This window comes from Mustela erminea, chromosome 2 (assembly GCF_009829155.1).
Source record: "Mustela erminea isolate mMusErm1 chromosome 2, mMusErm1.Pri, whole genome shotgun sequence".
NCBI classification, from domain to species: Eukaryota; Metazoa; Chordata; class Mammalia; order Carnivora; family Mustelidae; genus Mustela; species Mustela erminea.
The window spans coordinates 60621176-60640686 of record NC_045615.1 but is presented as its reverse complement, the minus strand read 5'-3'; the positions used below and the strand labels follow the sequence as shown (position 1 = coordinate 60640686).

At 43.2% G+C, this 19511-nt stretch overlaps 1 protein-coding gene across 3 annotated transcripts in view; it reads left to right on the top strand.

Moving 5' to 3' along the window:
- Positions 1-19511, top strand: part of MANBA (mannosidase beta) — a 128128-nt gene that overhangs the window by 41947 nt on the left and 66670 nt on the right. For all 3 annotated transcript variants that reach the window (XM_032333028.1, XM_032333027.1, XM_032333029.1), the window contains exons 6-7: positions 1249-1424; positions 2792-2902. In XM_032333028.1, coding sequence (XP_032188919.1) covers positions 1249-1424; positions 2792-2902 — 287 coding nt within the window. The remainder of the gene's footprint in view (positions 1-1248; positions 1425-2791; positions 2903-19511) is intronic.

Sequence of the window (19511 nt, the reverse complement as noted above, 5' to 3'; positions counted from 1 at the left end):
TAGCTACTGCTTTTTCATAAAGGCCTTCCCTCACCCTCTGTAAGTTAAGTGACCTCCCTTCCTGTGAATGTTTTTTCAAAAAACTTCATATTTCTACCGTCCTGGAATTACTTCACTTTTGTACTTGGCTATATATCCTGTTACACTCTAAACTCACATGGTCAGGGGCCATGTTTATCCTGATCATCATGTAGTTCCGATCACTTAGCAAAGTATATGGCACATAGAATGTTCTCAGTAAATATTTATTTGTTAAATAATCTACGTTTAAAATAACAGTTGACCATTGAACAACATGGGGATTAAGAGCACTAACTTCCTGTGCAGTTGAAAATTGACATATACTTTTTTTGTTGTTGTTAAGTTATCTCTACACCTACATGCAAGCTCTACCAACTGACCCAGCCAGGAGCCCCAGTGGCTCCCCCAAAACTTCACTGCTAATAATCTCTGTTGACCAGAAGCCTTATAAATAACATACAGAGTTGACTAACACATATTTTGTATATGTATTATATACTGTACTTTTACAATAATACTTAACTTTTTCTTACATATTTCTTTTGGTATTTCTAAGCTATGTAGTTCAATAATGAGTTTTTTCAAATTGTCACAAATCTCCAAAAAATTTTCCAATATATTTTTTGAAAAAAATCATATATGTGAATCCATGCAGTTCAAATCATTGTTGTTCAAGGGTCAACTGTCTATCTCTGTTTTTTCACATTTGATTAAATCTACTACATCTAAGTTTATATCTTATTATATGGCCTAAAAACTCTATATTTTTACTTTGCTTTATGAAAAGGAATTGAACATATATCAGTCTTAGAAAATTTATGTTATATTTTCATTTGTGATATTCTCTTCATGCCCTATTTAATAAAGATTCTATGACTTATGATTGTAACCTTTTTAGGGTAGAAGTATATATAAAATATATACTCTTGGTTATTCTTCTTCAGAATGAATGGCTTAAAAAGACACAAAAAACCCAAAATGAATGATTAAAATCTAAAGATTAAATGAGAATTTCCACTGGACTTTTTGTCATGACAGGATCTGTGGAGTGCTTATTAGTTTAGAAGCTGCTTCAGTTTTTCTTCAGTGAATCCTAAGGAGTGCAGCAATAATGCTTAGCATATTTCATTCATATATATATGTATATATGTGTGTGTGTATGTATGTATATGTGTGTGTGTATATATATATAATGTTTCTTTTTTCTTTTTTTCCTCTGTGCCTTAGATAACCATACCCAGGGGTGGAATCTTGAAATAGAGTCTTCTTTTGATGTTGTCAGCTCAAAGCCAGTTTCTGGTCAAGTGATGGTAGCCATCCCTGAACTGCAAACACAGCAGTCATACAGCATTGAACTTCAACCTGGGAAAAGAATTGTTGAGTTGTTTGTGAAAATTAATAAGGTGAATGATGGTACTTCTTCAGAAGCGCTAGATGAAAAGCAATACTATTCAAAAGAAATGGCTAGAAAGGGACTGAGAATGAAAGAAAAATGTACTTTTCCACTTTCTTCACTTTTAACCTCTCATATATTTTATGTATGTTACGACCTAAGGAATGATATTCCCAAATTTTAAGATTAAGAAAATGGAGAATATGTAATTTAACATCCTTTTCTCTCAAGAAGTCAGGGGTATTTTATCTTAATTTTTCTGCACTGTTTGCAGTATCGTAAATCCAGAATACATTCTAAGCATTACATTTAAATGCAGTGATTATTATTTATTTATTTTTTTTTTTAAAAAGATTTTATTTATTTATTTGACAGAGAGAAATCACAAGCAGGCAGAGAGGCAGGCAGAGAGAGAGGAGGAAGCAGGCTCCCTGCTGAGCAGAGAGCCCGATGCGGGCCTCGATCCCAGGACCCTGAGATCATGACCTGAGCCGAAGGCAGCGGCTTAACCCACTGAGCCACCCAGGCGCCCAATGCAGTGATTATTTTTGAATAATTTTGTATAATTTCTGATTTCAATGATTATTAAATACAGTAAATTTTTTTGAATATTGATGCTTATTTTACATGCAGAATTCTAATTCTAAACTCATGATCTTTCATGAGTAGAAGTTGGCTGGATTTTCCCTTATCTCTCTTTTTTATTCCTCTTATTGATCATTGTGAACTGAACAGGATGGTGTAAAGCAACATTGTGCCTATTCGGATAAAGTGAGAACCCCAAACAATTTCTAGTTCTGGGTTTGGAAGAAGAGTCAACCTCAACATCCAATTCTAACTGTTAAGAATACAGAAAAATGTAAACTTCAGTGTTAGAAATGGAGATAATTGTTTTTTTGAAAATCCGTGTTACTCTGTTCTTTCCTTTTCCTTTTGGTATATTAATCCATGCTAAAACACCTAGCATGTTGATTTTTATTTTTATTTATTTATTTTTTATTTTTTATTTTTATTTTTAAAAGATTTTATTTATTTATCAGAGAGAGAGGGGGAGAGAGCGAGCACAGGCAGACAGAATGGCAGGCAGAGGCAGAGGGAGAAGCAGGCTCCCTGCTGAGCAAGGAGCCCGATGTGGGACTCGATCCCAGGACGCTGGGATCATGACCTGAGCCGAAGGCAGCTGCCTAACCAACTGAGCCACCCAGGCGTCCCTGATTTTTAAATATTACTATGGATTGGTGTAATTTGGCATAATACAGAGCCTAGAATTTCTGTGCTTGACTCTATGAGACATTGATATCATGCTCTTAATCACTATTTATTTTGTTAAAAATATGTCATAGATTACTTAGAATGACTTACATTGTTTCTTCAAAGAATGTTACCATAGAAACTTGGTGGCCTCATGGACATGGAAACCAGACGGGATACAACATGACAATTCTTTTTAAACTGGACGGAGGCTTAAGTATTAAAAAATCAGCTAAGGTAAGCTAATACTTTAAAATACTTTGTGAAGAAAAAATACATTTCTTGTTAAAATAGCAAAACATCTTTGTAGGAAAAGAAGAAACCAGCAAAACTCCTGTAACTTAATCACACAGAGACAGTCCCTAGTAACAGTTCTATGCATTCCAAAGCTTCTCTGTGTGCGTATGTGTGTGTATTTATATTTGTAAATGAATCAGACTTTACATATTATTTTATTTTATTTATCAATAATTCTCCTACTGTGTTTTTAAATTCTGCATTCTATCAAATTAGTATATATATATAATTTTAAAGCTCTGATACTACCAGAAGGTAATAGGGTACCTTGATCAATGCTTCCTCTTCCTATTTTCTGTTCCTCTGAATCAATCATTTTTAACTTTACCTCTTCATTTTCCCAAATAACCTGCTTCTACTGGTGCTTTCTAATTTTTCAGTTTGATGTATTACCTATTGACTTCAAACCTAGAAGATAAGGATATAGCTCTCTTATATGATTCTCTCTTTTGACCTCTTCTTGGTCCCCAGTGTACATATTTTGCCTCCCTCTGCCCGTCCAGTGTTGTCAGATGGTCCTTTTTGTTAACTTAGTATTCAGTGTTTACATTATTATATTATGAATATACTGTTCAAAGCTGAATTGCATGGCATACTAAAATCATACTTCCTTTCCTTTGCAACTTTCTCTTTTCCTTAGACTTAATAATTGCCTCATGTTACTAGTTGCTTTTTAAAAAATCTTTTATCTTCCTCTAAATCATATACAAACTCTCTGACATACTTGAAATAACTTATAAATTTAATCAGCTCACTAGGTGCTCTATCCATTGTTTATTGTTATTTTCATTTTTGTTCTCTGTAAAAACTCTTTCTTCCAGACCCATTTCTTCATCTCCCTAATCTTGCTTGGTTACTCTCTAGACCTTCTACTTAACTACAACAGTTAACTACAGTTAACTACAACAGTTAAGTCCTAGAACTTCTTTTATTATTATTCTTAGAATTTTATTTATTTGTCCTCTATGAATTCTTGGAATTCTCTTCATCTTTCTTCTGGATTAAACATGGAACCCTGTTTCTTTGGAGCCATGTTTCTCTCTTTTTTTAAATTTGACTTTCCATAGCTACTGATACATTATAGATTCCTGAGAAAGGCTGTGTAGGAAATAACATTTTTGAGAACTTTTTGAACATGCAAATACATAAAGTCTGTCTTCACAGTTATTTGATAGTTTGGCTAGGTATGGAAGTCTAGGTTGGAAATAATTCTCCTTCAGAATCTTGAAGACATTGATTCATTAGCTTTCAGCTTTTCTATGTTTGTTTTGAAATATAATTATATTCTAATTTTTGTTTTCTTGTACAGGACTATTTTTGTTGGCTTCTGGAAGCTTTTAGGATTTCTTTATCTCTGATAATCTGAATTTAAAAATTTGAAAATGAGTAGATTTTTGTTGTTGTTCTTGTGCTAGTTATCCTTGTGAGTTCTTCGAATATAGAAACCAATCTGCAAGTTTTCTTGTATTATATCTTTTATAATTTTTCATTCATTATCTTTATTTTATTTTTTTGGTATAACTGTTAATCAGATATTGGACCTCCTGAACTGAGCAGTATACCTCGATTTTCTTTTCTGTATTCTGTCTTATCTTTTTATTTTGTCTTCTGGTAGATTTAGTTGAGTTTATCTTCAGTTTTTATTCTTATTTTTATTTTTTAAAGATTTTATTTATTTATTTGACAGAGAAAGAACACAAGCAGGGAGAGTGGAAGAGGGAAAAGCAGCCTCCCCCCTGAGCAGGGAGCCTGGTATGGGACTTGATCCCAGGACCCCAGGATCATAACCTGAGATGAAGGTAGTTGCTTAATCAACTGAGCCACCCAGGTGCCCCTTATCTTCAGTTTTTAAAATTAGCTACTTTATTTTTGTTGTCACTTAAAAAAATTTCTAAAAAGTTATTTATTTATTTATAAAGATTTTATTTATTTATTTGACAGACAGAGATCACAAGTAGGCAGAGAAGCAGGCAGAGAGAGAGAGGGAGAAGCTGGCTCCCCGCTGAGCAGAGAGCCTGATGAGGGGCTCGATCCCAGGACCCTGAGATCATCACCTGAGCCGAAGGCAGAGGCTTTAATCCACTGAGCCACCCTAAAAAGTTTTTTATTTTTATTATTTTATTAATCTTTTAAAGGATCAATTTAAGAAATTAAAAAAATATATTTTATTTATTTGAGAGACTGCTCTCTCATGCAGGAGGGTACAAGCAGGGCTGGACAGGAGAGGCAGAAGCAGACTCCCTCCTGAGCAGGGAGCCTGATGGGGGGCTCAGTCCCAGGACCCTGAGATCATGACCTGGGCTGAAGGCAGATGCTTAACCAACTGAGCCACCCAGGCACCGCTTTTTTTTTTTTTTTTTTTTTTAAGTAATCTCCACACATAGTGTGGGGCTCACACTTAAAACCCCAAGATCAAAAGTCGCATGCTCTAACAACTGAGCCAGCGAGACTGTCCACATAAGTCCTATATGAGCTTCAATATTCATTATTCAGGTGGAAGCCCAGCTTTATCTTGTGGTGATACCCACATGTCCATAGCTATAGATCGTGTGTGTGTGTGTGTGTGTGTGTGTTTGCCAGGGAAGACATTCTCTATTCTCTTGCCTGGGGAATATAAGACTGGTTGTTACCATTCAGGGAGTCTAGTGGCAGAAGGGGACTCAATTTCTGACATGGAGCTACAGTTTCATCTGTTCCCCTCTCACATTGTGCTTTATATGCTCAAGTCTCTCTGGTTCTGAAAGGCAAAACAATAGGTGAGCCTCAGGATCCCTTTTCCCAAGCAATGTCCTTGAGTTCTGCTTTTAGAATTAAAACATCTTATATAGGTCATTGTACATAAAACTGCCTTTTCATGTCATTTAAAAAATTATAAAATAGAGTCAAGATTGAAACTGGAGCTATCTAGAAAGGACAATGAGGGACAAAATCCCTGTACTCAAAAGTATTGCTCTCAAAGTACCTCTAGAAAAATCTCATCCAGTGCCTCCATCTGTCAGGGACCATTATTAAAAAAAGAATACAGGGCACCTCGTGGCTCAGTCAGTAAAACGTCTGCCTTTAGCTCATATCATGATCCCGGGATTCTGGGATTGGGTCCCACATTGGGCTCCCTGCTCAGCAAGGAGCCTGCTTCTCCCTCTCCTTCTCTCTCTCTGTCTTTCATGAATAAATGAATAAAATCTTTGAAAAAACTAACCATGATACCTTTATCACATCCATCTAGATTAATAAGAATTCTTTAAAAAAACATAAATTAAAAAATTAAAAATGCAATAAAAATGTTTCCTCCTGAAGGTATAACCATCTTTTTTGTCCCTAAATCTGTGAATAAACCTTGTGGTAACCTTAACTAGAGGATAGTGAAAGGAAAATTTGTCTTTAGTCTAAAGAAATGACTAGGTTCTGCCTGGTTTGGGGTACAGCACTAAGGATTGGAAAGAACTACACTTTGGAATTTATTAGCTATAGGCTACTTATTTAGTCTTTCTTTCTTTCTTTTTTTTTTTAAAGATTTTATTTATTTGACAGACAAAGATCACAAGTAGGCAGAGAGGCAGACAGAGAGAGAGGAAAGAAGCAGGCTCCCTGCTGAGCAGAGAGCCCAATGTGGGGCTCGATCCCAGGACCCTGGGATCACGACCTGAGCCGAAGGCAGAGGCTTTAACCCACTGAGCCACCCAGGTGCCCCCTTATTTAGTCTTTCAAGTGTCATTTCTTTCTTTTTTTTTTTTTTTTTCAAGTGTCATTTCTGTATAGTAAAATGGGACAGTAAAAATGACATAACCTAATCTGGCTTGTAATAGTGTACAGTAAGTAGTAGCAATCTTAATCCCCTTCCTAGGTCTCCTCCTTCCCCCAACATCAAGCTTTGGTGTTTGCAGTTGGCTGGGGTTATACTCTGGCATCATCTGTCACATTTGGTGTTACCTGTCCTTTGGGCCAGACACCATGGTAATGTACCCTTTAGAAGATCATTATTTGTTTTTCTTTGTTTAATCATGCTCTGTATTTTCTGAGACATTGTGAGTGTTTGTGAATGTGTGTGTGTGTCCACAGTGTATATAGGGAGAATATCCTAGAGCCGTCTAAAGGGCCAAAACATTCACTCTTACTCTAATTCTCTTGGTACAAGATGTCTGCTCTCTCACATGTTGAGTTGTTATGTGTTATTTTGATGAAACAGGAATGTACGTGTTTTTCTGTTTGTGGGAAATAATTATTTTCATTCTGGCTAGCATGGTTGAATTATTGTTTATTACATTTAAAGTTGCCATTTTTTGAATTGGCCAGCAAGGGGAGTGAAAGCTGTATTTTCCCATGCCTTTTGTTAATGTGTGTCTCTGAAGTGTACCCTTTGGCTGTGGTGACTGTAGGTTTTTTTTTTTTTTTTTTTAATTTTACTTTTTCAGTGTTCCAAGATTCATTGTTTATGTACCACACCCAGTGCTCCATGCGATATGTGCCCTCCTTAATACCCACGACCAGGCTCACCCATTCCCTACCCCCCCCCCAAAACCCTGGTTTGTTTCTCAAAGTTCACAGTCTCTCATCCTTCATCTCCCACTCTGATTTCCCCCAGTTCTCTTTTCCTTTCCTTCTCCTAATGTCCTCCATGTTATTTCTTATGTTCCACAAGTAAATGAAACCGTATGATAATTCACTTTCTCTGCTTGACTTATTTCACTTACCATACATAATTTCCTCCAGTCCCATCCATGTTGATACAAAAGTTGGGTATTCATTCTTTCTGATGGAGACATAATACTTCATTGTATATATGGACCATATTTTCTTTATCCATTTGTCTGTCGAAGGGCATCTTGGTTCTTTCCACAATTTGGCGAGTGTGGCCTTTGCTGCTATGAACATTGGGGTAGAGATGGCCCTTCTTTTCAGTACATCTGTATTTTGGGGTAAATACCCAGTAGTGCAAATGCAGGATCATAGGGTAGCTCTATTTTTAATTTCTAAGGAATCTCTACACTGTTTTCCAAAGTGGCTACACCAACTTGCTTTCCCACCAACCATTTAAGAGGGTTGCCCTTTCCCTACATCCTCTCCAACACTTGTTGTTCACTGTCTTGTTAATTTTGGCCATTCTAACACCAGTGGTATCTGGTGGTATCTCGATGTGGTTTTGATTTGAATTTCCTTGATGGCTAATGATGATGAAAATTTTTCCATGTGTCTGCTAGCCATTTGTATGTCTTCTTTGGAGAAGTGTCTGTTCATGTCTTCTTCCCATTTTTTTGACATGATTATCTGTTTTGTATGTATTGAATTTGAGGAGTTCTTTATAGATCTTGGATATCAGCCCTTTGTCTGTAGTGTCATTTGCAAATATCTTCTCCTATTCCATGGGTTGTCTCTTTGTTTTGTTGACTGTTTCCTTTGCTGTGCAGAAGCTTTTGATCTTGATGAAGTCCCCAAAGTTCATTTTTGCTTTTGTTTGCTTTGCCTTTGGAGATGTGTCTTGAAAGAAGTTGCTGTGGTCCATGGCAAAGAGGTTATTGTCTATGTTCTCTAGGATTTTGATGGATTCCTGTCTCACATTGAAGTTATTTATCCATTTTGGGTTTGTTATTTATTTATTTTTTTAAAAGATTTTATTTATTTATTTGACAGAGAGAGATCACAAGTAGGCATAGAGGCAGGCAGAGAGAGAGAGAGGAGGAAGCAGGCTCCCTGCTGAGCAGAGAGCCCGATGCGGGACTCGATCCCAGGACCCTGGGATCATGACCCGAGCCGAAGGCAGCGGCTTAACCCACTGAGCCACCCAGGCGCCCCCAGGTTTGTTATTTTTGAGACTCATTCATTCACTAAATACTTAGGGAACATCTACTGGGTTTCAGCCATTTTATTAGACTCTGGTGGTAGAACGGTGAGTAAAACATTGTTTCCATTTCTCTCTGAGGTCTTAGTAAAGCTAACAATTTGGTTGGGAAATTAAATAAACAAGCAATTGCAATTAAGTATAATAAGCACTCTAGAGAAATACAGAGTACTGTAGAAGGACCAGAGCAGGAGCATTCTGGGAAGATTCCCAGAGAAGGTGATACCTGTGTTCTCAAGGATGAGGCAAATTTGACCAAGCAGTGTGTAGCAAAGAGGCAGAGGAACAAGAATATGTTAGGGCCCAGGGACTTGTAGGAATATTGTGTGATTGTAGAGGTGAAAGTCATTTCAGTGTGGCTGAGTTTGAGTTTGAAGTAGCACAAGGGATGGTTTTGTAATGGTAGGCTACGGCAAGTTCATGCAGGGTCTGGTAAGCCATGTGAAGGAACTGGACTTGGCCACGAGGGCAGTGGGTATTCTCTGAAGGGTTTTAAGGAGGCAGCTGTGACCATATTTGTTTTACAAAGATTTTACAGATCAGATTGGAAGAATGACAAGAATAGGAGGCCAGTTAGAAGACTGTGGTGGTGATCCAGGCACAAAATGATGGTTGCTCGGTCAATAGACTAGCTGAGGAAGTAGATTTGAGAAAGATTTAGGAGTTAAAAACCATCAGACTTGTTGATGTGGGGATGAGAGAGAGGAGTGGATTAATAATGGTTCTTAAGGTGCTGGTTTGGGCTACTGAACAGATTGCATTTCTTTGAACTCAGTTACTCAGAAAGAAGAGCAAGTTTGAAGGGCAGTATGGGGTGCAAATTATTTCTGTGTTAGATGTGTTTTGTACGGAGTGATTAAGAGACACTTAAGGAATGATATTCAATGGGCATTTCATTATGTAGGTCTGGATTTAGGAATTGTGTCTGGATTAAAAAAGTAGATGCAGAAATCCACAGAATAAGTTAATGTAGTCATAGGAGGGGATGAACTACCTCAGGGACTGCATGGAGAGGAATGCTAGGACAAAGCTTGGCATCATTATAATTAAGCAAGGCGGTGGGGAAGTCCATGGAAGAATCGAGGAAGAAATGACCAAAAGAGGTAGAGGCAAACCAGTTGAGTGGGGAGTCACAGAAGCTAGAGGAAGAGGGTATTTTAAAAAGCAAAAATGTTTGGAGTGTCAAAAGCTGCAAAGAACTCCAGGAGTGAGAAAGAGCCTTAGGTTTGGTAATAAGTAGATGATTGTTGGACTCAACCAGAAGGAGTCATATTGCAGTAGGTGGGGAAGTGCCTGAAGGTGAGGAAGTGGAGACAGGGAGAGTAGGTGACTCTGAGAAATGTTTGATGGGAACCACCCCTGAGCCAAGTGGGAATGGTGGCCAGTTGGGGTCAGAAGAGTGGCTACATGTAGGAGACTGTGCAAATAGGTATATATAGCGAACTACCAAGACCCAGCTTTTTCATGGATGGTGGAAGGTAGTATACTTACAGCAAAGAGAAAAGCTAGAATGGATTGGCCTGAGTCCAGTGGAGTTGGAGTAGTGGGAACTCATGATTTTCAACATATGTAGATAAAAATAGAGCTATACAAATTTAAATGCATGTGTGTATATTTACAGATAGACATCCTGACACACACACACACACACACACACACACACACACACACACATTTCCTAGCTCTTTTCAGGCCTTCCTAGAGATCTTGAGAATAATGGCACTCTAGTAACAATGGACAGAGCTGAGAGCCTGATGTGGGACTTAAGTATCAGACTCTTGATTTCAGCTCAGGTCATGATCTCAGGGTTGTGAGATCAAGCCCCATGTTGGGGCTGCACGCTCAGTGGGGAGTCTGTTTAAGAGTCTCTTTCTTGGGGCACCTGGGTGGTGTAAAGCTTTTTCCGGCGAGATAAACACAACACCAGACAAAGTGGGTGCAAGGCAAGATTTATTAAAAATGCTCTCTGGCGAAGTTTCAGGGCTCAGGAGAAGGGGAGCCAGGAAAGTTCGCTGGGAGGAGGTGGGCACCCTCGGGCGAGGTTCCGCCACTCTGGAAAGCAGAGTGGCGGAAGTCGCGCCCAAGGCAGGGAGGAGGGGGCTTTTAAGGGGTCTTGGGGAAAGCTCAGGGGTCTTTTGGCAAGTTTCCCTTATTTGGATATCCCGCCGCTCATCGGGATCCCATTGGTCCACAGGAGCCCGGGGCGGGGGTCTCAGATTCCTGCTTGGGCCTTTGTTCTCCTGTCCGAGCTCAGGTCTTGTGGCGGGAACTTCGCCATCTTTAGTAGCCCTTCCTGCCAGCCCAACATTCCGACCTTTTGCTTAATATAATGGTGTCAGGGGCGTCGACTGGGTTCTGGCTACTTCCTGCTGACAGGGGGTGTCGTCATAGGGGTAGTCGGAAGTGGGCAGGCGAGAGTAGGGCTGGAGGAGGAGTTGATTGACAGATACTCAGGCAAGTTCTTGTAGGCGACCCTGCAAGTACCGGAAAAGACAGGGAGCAACTGAGATTAGAAGGAGGATTATGCATACAGGTCCCACCAGAGGGAGCAGCCAGGTTACCCAGTTGTAGGGGTCCAGGCCCCAGGAGGACGTGTCTCGCCACTGTGCTTGGATCCGATCCCTGAGTTCTTTGATCCTGGAGGTAACTATATGATTGGTTAACAAAGTAACAACATTCTTCATTTAATAATAGGCAGGTCCCCCCTTTTTCGGCGGTCAGAAGGTCTAAGGCCCGTCGGTTCTGTAGAGCTAAGGCTGCCAGGCTGGTGACTTGCGTCTGTAGGGCTGTGAGGGAGTCAGCAACCTGTTCCATGTCATCATTCAGGGCTTGGGAGAGTCTGTAACAAAAGTCTATGGAGGTTCCTATCCCCGCTGTTCCAGTTGCCACCCCTGTGGCTATTCCTGCCCCTGTTATGAATGGGAGGAAGGCAGCCCTTCCTCCATGGTGTTGGGGAAATATGGACAGCAGCTGGGATTCAGAGTAGATGGTGGTAGAAGGAGATAGTAGAATGAATATACAGCCCAGGGAGTCATTAGTGGTTAGGCAGCGATAGATTCCCTGAGGGCACAAGAGAAATATTCCCGAGGGAGTACAGTACAGGAGGGAGGAGTTAGTGATATGGCAGCTGCGGTGGTAAGGGAGGACACATTAATAATAGGTATGTTTCCCCCGATGGGGCCCATATGGACCGTATTATTCGTGGCCCTGAAGTTGGGGAGTGGCCAGTCAATAGGGAGGGGTATCCCTACGACATAGAGTGAGGTAAGGTAGATAGGATAAAAGAGGCAGGGAAATGGCTGGAGGGCTATGATTTCTAAGAAAGGGCCGTCCGTATAGTAATTCAAATGGGCTTAAGCCGGAAGACCCGCAGGGCGTAGCCAGGAGTCTGGTGAGAGCCATTGGCAGAAGTGTAGGCCAGGAAAGATGGGTTTCTAGGGTAGGTTTGGTGAGTTGGGCTTTGAGCAGCCCGTTGGCCTTTTCTACCTTACCGATGACTGTGGGTGGTATGGGATGTGAAGTTTCCAGGTTATGTTGAGGCTCTCAGCTACCTGTTGGGTTACACTGGAGATGAAGGCAGGTCCGTTGTCCGACTGGAGGGTCTGGGGCAATCCGAATCTCGGGATGATGCGCTCGATGAGTATTGTAGCCACTACGTCCGCTGTGTCCCGGGCCATGAGGTATGCCTTGATCCAGCCTGTTAATGTATTTTATGGCGAGGCATGGGAGTGAAGTCCAGTTGTCAGTCTTCCCCCGGCTGATGACCTCGGAGCTGTGGGTAAGGCCCTGGTCTGCGGATTCCTCCTTGTGAATTCACGGCGGAACAGGTTTTGCAAGCCCTGTGGACAACTTCGATTACCTTAGATAAGGAAGGATGATAGAACAATGGCTGAAGAAATAGTGGAGAGCCTATGGGCCACTATGGAGGGATTGGTGGATGTCAGTAATCAAGGTGTACACCAGATTGCCTGGCAGGGCAATCCTGTCCTGGATGTAGATCCACCCCTTATCTGGCAAGGGTATAGGCAGTAAAGTTGCAGGGTTTAAGTGGGGGGGGGGGGTAGAGAGAGAGAGAGATGCGGGTTCTCTAGGAATAGCAGATGGAATAGCTGGAGACGAGGAGTCAGATGGGCCAGGTATCGGTGGCTAAGGAGCTCTGTGAGTCGGCAGGAGAGTAGACCGTGATGGGCTGCCCTAAGGTCATGTTGAGGGCCTTAGAGGGGGGTACTTGATATCCCTTGGCCCCCAGAAAGTTAAGTAGGGTGGAGGTGTTGTCTTGGGAGACCGAGAGGGAGGGGCTACAGAGGAGGAGGTCATCCACATATGTAGTAGAGTACTGGCCTTAAGGACGCACTGCTGTTAAGTCTGTAGGCCTGGCCGAAAATGTGAGGGCTGTCCCTGAACCCCTGGGGTAGAACAGTCCAAGTTAGTTGTCCAGAAGCATGCGTGTCAGGATCCTCCCAGGTGAAGGCAAAAAGAAAATAGGAATCAGAGTGCAAAGGGACGGTGAAAAAGGCATCCTTTAGCTCCAGTACAGTAAAGTGAGAGGTGTTTGGGGGAACGCGAGACAGTAGGGTTAGGATCGACTGGGTGGAGGGGGACCACGACCTCGTTGATAAACCTAAGGTCTTGTACCAGTCGATAAGCCCCTGAGGGCTTGCGTACCGGGAGGATGGGGTGTTACAGGGGGAAATGATGGGGATCAGGAGTCCCTGACGTTAAAGCCGTTCTGTGATAGGTTTCAGGCCCCAGCGGTGGGCTAAGGAAATACGGAACTGAGCTTGAGGGAAACTTAGAGTTATCCTTAAGCTGTACTTTAACTGGGGTAAGGTGGGAAGCGATAATGGGCTCTGAGATGTCCCACACCTGAGGATCTACAGTAGGTAGGTCATCTGGAGTGAGGGTCGAGGGAGTGGAGAGGTGTAGGATGAGACGGGTTGAGGTGGATAGAGGGGAGGAAGGGGAGAGGCAGATAGTTACCCTTAGTTTCTGGAGAATGTCCCTACCCAGTAGAGGGACCAGGCAGGAAGGAATCATAGGAAGGAGTGGGGGAAGGGAAACCCATCCAGGCTACAGGTAAGGGGAAGGGTCACCCTAGGATTGGAGGAGGTCCCACCGATCCCCATAACAGTAATTGGTGAGGTTCGAGTAAGTCTCGGGTAGGAAGGCAGAACAGAGTAGGTAGCCCCCGTGTCCAGCAAAAAAGAGATGGACTTACCCACTACCTGGAGCGTAACCCTGGGCTCAGCCTGGGTGAGAGGGGTGGCCGAGTCTGGGCTTCGTCAGTCATCCTCCAATCCAAGCAGTTGAAAGGCCAGACTTACTGTCTCGGGGGGTCCCCCACGTTGAGGCGCCGAAGATACCCTGAGGTTAGGGCAGTCGGATTTCCAGTGGCCCATCAAATGGCATTGAGGGCAAGGCTGAGTTGGCGGCTTTGGATTGGGGCACTGGCGAGCCCAATGTCCCTCGGCCCCGCATTTGAAACAGGCCCCCCTGGGGGGGGTGATTGGTTGCCCCTCTCTGCTGGCTCCCAGAGACGGCCGGCCGCAGGGCTGCTACCAAGGCTTGGGTCTGCAACTGAACCTTTTGCTGGAATATGGCTTGTCATTTAAGCTCAGCTGCCTCCTCACGGGAATTAAAGACCTTAAATGCCATTTTCACCAAGTCAGAAATGGGGGTCTGAGGGTCCTCCTCAGCCTTCTTTAACTTTCTCTTTATATCTGGTGCCGATTGAGAGATAAAATGAGTAGCCAGTACCGTGGCCCCCGCAGGAGAGGCAGGGTCCAAGCGCGTGTACTGGGTTAAAGGTTCGGTCAACTGGTTAAGAAACATGGTGGGGTTGTCGTAGGGGCCTGGACAATCTCCCTAATCTTGTCGTAATTAACGGCCTTATTAGAGGCTGCCCGCATGCCGGCTATGAGACACTGGACCATGCGGTCGTGGTGCCAGTGGCCATCTTGGCCATCCTGATAATCCCAACCTGGTTCTACAGCTGGGACCGCCCAGGCTCCAACTGGCATGGCAGCATCAGTGAGCTGGACCTGATCCGCGTGCTCCCGGGCGGCAGCCTGGATGCGTTCCCTCTCCTCTGTGGTGAGGGTGGTGGTCTGGACCACATGTAAATCATGCCAGGTGAGGTCATAGGCTTGGGCCAGATATTGGAATTCTTTAATATAGTTATCAGAACTGGCCGAAAAGGAGCCCAAACGTTTCTCAGTTTGGGAAAGGTCCTGTAGAGAGAAGGGCGCATGAACTCAAACAACTTCCTCAGCTCCAGCAACCTCCCTTGGGGGGCAGACTAACTCAGGGGGGTGCTTTCGAGCCCTAGTGCGGCTGGAGCCATACAGACACATTCACGCAGTCAAGCACTCTTCAGATTCAAACAGATTGGACACCCTCCCCTTTGGGAATCCCTGGCTAATGGGAGGTGATCAGTCTCCCCTTCCATTCTTTACGAAAGGATCTAGCTCAAACAGTAGCCCTGCGGCTGTTACAACAGAATTCAATTAAGCACAAAAGGTGTTTACCAACAGATTTCAAAAGTGTAAACCTAGTTCCGGCGACCAGCGCTTGGGTATTTTATCCCATTCTGTTAAAGGTTACCAAAGACTTTGAAAGCTACCTTAAGAATTACCCATTAAAACTCTGAGACACAAGTCACCATCAGTTCTAGTCATCTCTTTGCTAGCAGATTTTAACAAATAACAAGAGCCTATTTGACCTTCAGTAAACTTTGATTGGAGTTTCCCGTTTACTGCGGATAAATTTGTCAGGAGTTCGATAGGAGTGGGGAGGGGGAGAAGGAGGGGTAGACGAGGGCGCTGGTTCAGAAATCCTGAATTTAAGGGACCTTGGGGTGAAGGATCACGGTAAGGAGAAGGAGGAACCAGGGGCCCTCTTGTCAGTGGGTGGGTGAAGCTCTCCGGGGGTTCAGAGAGAGGAGACTGGGAGGAGAGGTCCAAGTCTTTGGGAGCAGTGGGTGGCAGGGTAGGGGGAGGGGAGCGGGCCAGGAGGACCTGAGAGGTGGAGCAGTGAGAGCAGAGGAAGGGGCGAGAGTGCAGAGTCCAGAATGCTGGACGTAACGGACCTTGGCCCATCTGCCTTGGTGTCTGCCGAGGTTATTTAGGTCCATGAAAATCTGATAGTTAAACGTGCCTTCCGAAGGCCATTGGGACTGATTGTCTAATCGGTATTGTGGCCAAGCGACAGTACAGTAACATCGTTTTCGCAGGTCCTGGTCCAGTTCTAGGGTTTTAAGATTGGCCAGCAGGCCTAAAACACCCCCGGGATGTTTTAGGGTCGAATTTGGATTGGGAGGTCCCCACGATTCGTTGTCGGGCAACCCGAGGGCTGGAGGAAGGCATCCCCTCGTCCACCACTGGGTTGCGGAAAAACTGTGTCGACTGCCGTAGAGGTTAGGACGTCTCCTAGCCTCTTGGAGTCACGGAGGTCACCTGGTGACCGGCGGGGTCCACCCTGACTCGGCCGCGATTAGGGCAGGGCTTTCCGGAAGGAGGGGCGGAATCGGGGAAACTCACCACAGCTTTGGAAGTGGCGTTCGGAAAGGCAGGTCCAGTTCGGCCAGGGAAAGGAGAGAGCCTCCCCACTGTGTGGGGGCTCAATCTCCTTCCCGGGTTTCGGCACCAAAATGTAAAGCTTTTTCCAGCGAGATAAACACAACACCAGGCAAAGTGGGTGCAAGGCAAGATTTATTAAAAACGCTCTCCGGCGAAGTTTCAGGGCTCAGGAGAAGGGGAGCCAGGAAAGTTGCGCTGGGAGGAGGTGGGCACCCTCGGGCGAGGTTCCGCCACTCTGCAAAGCAGAGTGGCGGAAGTCGCGCCCAAGGCAGGGAGGAGGGGGCTTTTAAGGGGTCTTGGGGGAAAGGTCAGGGGTCTTTTGGCAAGTTTCCCTTATTTGGATATCCCGCCGCTCATCGGGATCCCATTGGTCCACAGGAGCCCGGGGCGGGGGTCTCAGATTCCTGCTTGGGCCTTTGTTCTCCTGTCCGAGCTCAGGTCTTGTGGCGGGAACTTTCGCCATCTTTAGTAGCCCTTCCTGCCAGCCCAACAGGTGGCTCAGTGGGTTGATCCACTGCCTTTGGCTCAGGTCATGATCTCAGAGTCCTGGGATGGAGCTCCACATTGGGCTCTCTGCTCAGTGGGGAGCCTGCTTCCCTCTCTCTCTCTCTGCCTGCCTCTCTGCCTACTTGTGATCTCTCTTTCTGTCAAATAAATATAAAATAAAAAAAAAAGATTCTCTTTCTTTCCCACCCCCATGTGTGTACTTTCTCTCTCAAATAAATAAATAAAATCTTAAAAAAAAAGAAGGATGGAATAAGTTAAAAGGACACTGGAACTGTTTAATGTGCCCCCACTGGCCAAATCTGAGAAACTTGAGCATTAAAATAAAAAGCGGTAGTAAAAAGTTATAACCCATTTAACAAGTAAATGAGAGGAAGGAAAGTGATTCCTTAAAGTGGAATATCAACTGATAAATGTAGAAGGAATAATGGAGCTAGAATAATAATAATTTGATAACTACTATAGTTGTAAGTAATTCAAGTAAGAAATATGAATGGATGCTAAAACTGAGGGTAAAAATGGCATGAAATAATGAGATATTTATATAGCCTCAAAGCATCTCTCAACAAAATATTTATAATTATAATGGAGAAAAAAACACAGTGGGGATATCTAGCAGACACTATCTTGATTAAGTGGTTAAGGTTATCACCACCAACATGACAAAGTGACATGGTGTCCACCCAACAAGCCGGAAAGAGGAATATGGCATCACTTCTGTGACAGTTCAGTCAAAGCAGATAACCTGGATCTAATCCTAAGGTAGCAGCATCAGGCAGTCTCAAATTGAGCTCCATGAGCTAAAACCTTCAAATGTACTTCAGTCTACAGTAATCTTAAAAAATGTCAAGGAAGGGTAGGGAACTATTCCACATTTAAAGAGACTACAGAGATGTCACACCTGAGTGCAGTGCCTGATCTTTTTTCCCTATAAACAGAATCATTGGGACAACTGAAAAAACTTGAGTGGGGTCCCTGGGTGGAGGGTATTCAGTTCTTTGTACTGCCTTTGCAACTTTTCTGTTAAGTTCAAATGTTGCAACATAAGAAGGAACACCATTAAGAGAATGAAGAGCAATGACAACAAAATCCTGACTGGAAAGAACCAGAGACAGGGCAAGACTGAAAACAGTTCAAAACCAGAGAGGTGTTCAGGGGCAAAATCTCTGATAAGGTAGGGGATGACGTCACCACACTAGTGAATGGATTCAGTGGGGGAGGAGGGGCTCTGTTATCTTGCCGTAGGGGTTAAAGATAAAATACATTTGTAGAGGAAAGGATGGAGCTTAAGGATGGAAGTAAGTTTGAAGATCCCTAGGACCACTTAAGGTATAATTTCTTTCTGTGGGAATTGCAAGCTCTTCTTTCAGCAGAGTCTTAAGAGGAAAAGTGAACCTTAGCAAGAAAATTTAGGGAGTTCTGCTCAGGTAACTGTTTCTTCTCCTGAGCACTAGGATATAATGTCTTGTTGAGAGGAATGGGGGGCAAGTGAGAAATTTGAGAAAGTTAAGTCTTGAGATAGCTACTATAGAGAAAAGCTAGAAGGGGTTAAGGCAACATGGCAGGATTCTGGGACAAGAATTGAGGGCTCATCTGAGGCTGAGAACAGAATCTCTTCATCTGAAAGTTGGTATATCTTCACTTTGGATAAAGTACTGATTTCTGTTTAGGACATGTTAGGGTGGTTTGATGGTGTTTTACAAGGTGTCTTGGTGTGTGGTTTGAAATTGTTTTCTGGACCCTCCACCAACCCTGCTTGTACACATGCTAATGAAATTCCTTGTATTTGAGCAACAGGTTAAAGTTTGAGGTGAGGATTGGGTCTAAAACTAGGTCTCTTTCCCTGCTATGGTTTTTGAAATTATCTTATTTCTAGAATGTTCTATGTCATGTAAGAGCCTTAAGGTACTGTTTTAGTTAGCCTGTTAAAACCTTACTGTAACATTTAAATCGGTGTTGTATTCTGCTCATTAGAAGGCTTAGAAGATAGCCATGAAGGTGATTAAAGAAAAAAGAGGATAAAGGAATAAGGTGATTTACCTCAGAGAGCTGAGGACACGTTTGCTAATTCTTTTTTTTTTCTTTTAAGATTTTATTTATTTATTTGACAGAGAAGTCATAAGTAGGCAGAGAGGCAGACAGAGGGGGCTGGGAAGCAGGATGGAATCAGGCTCCCTGCTGAGCAGAGAGCCTGAAGAATGTGGAGCTCGATCCCAGGACCCTGAGATCATGACCTGAGCAGAAGGCAGAGGCTTAACCCACTGAGCCACCCAGGCGCCCCTACATTTGCTAATTCTTTAACTTGTTATTCATGAAATTTTTCATTCATCTGTAATAGGGAAGAGTTGGATGAGGAAGTGAATTTAGAGTGGAGCCTGTGACACCAAGGTCACCCATGGGAGTGGCTGTGTGGTGGTGGTGGTGAAGGTTGTACACCCTAGAATGGGCCACAGAGGAACACCTTAGCATGCGCTTGCAGTGAGAACGTTGAAGAGTATTTATGTCCATTTGTCCGTTAGACTAGGATGGTAGAGGCTGATCAGAGGATCTCTTGCACCTCCCCACAATTCTGATTGCTCAGAAGAGAAAACCGGAATGAAATAAAAATTTGAGCTCTCTGCAAGTTTTAGGA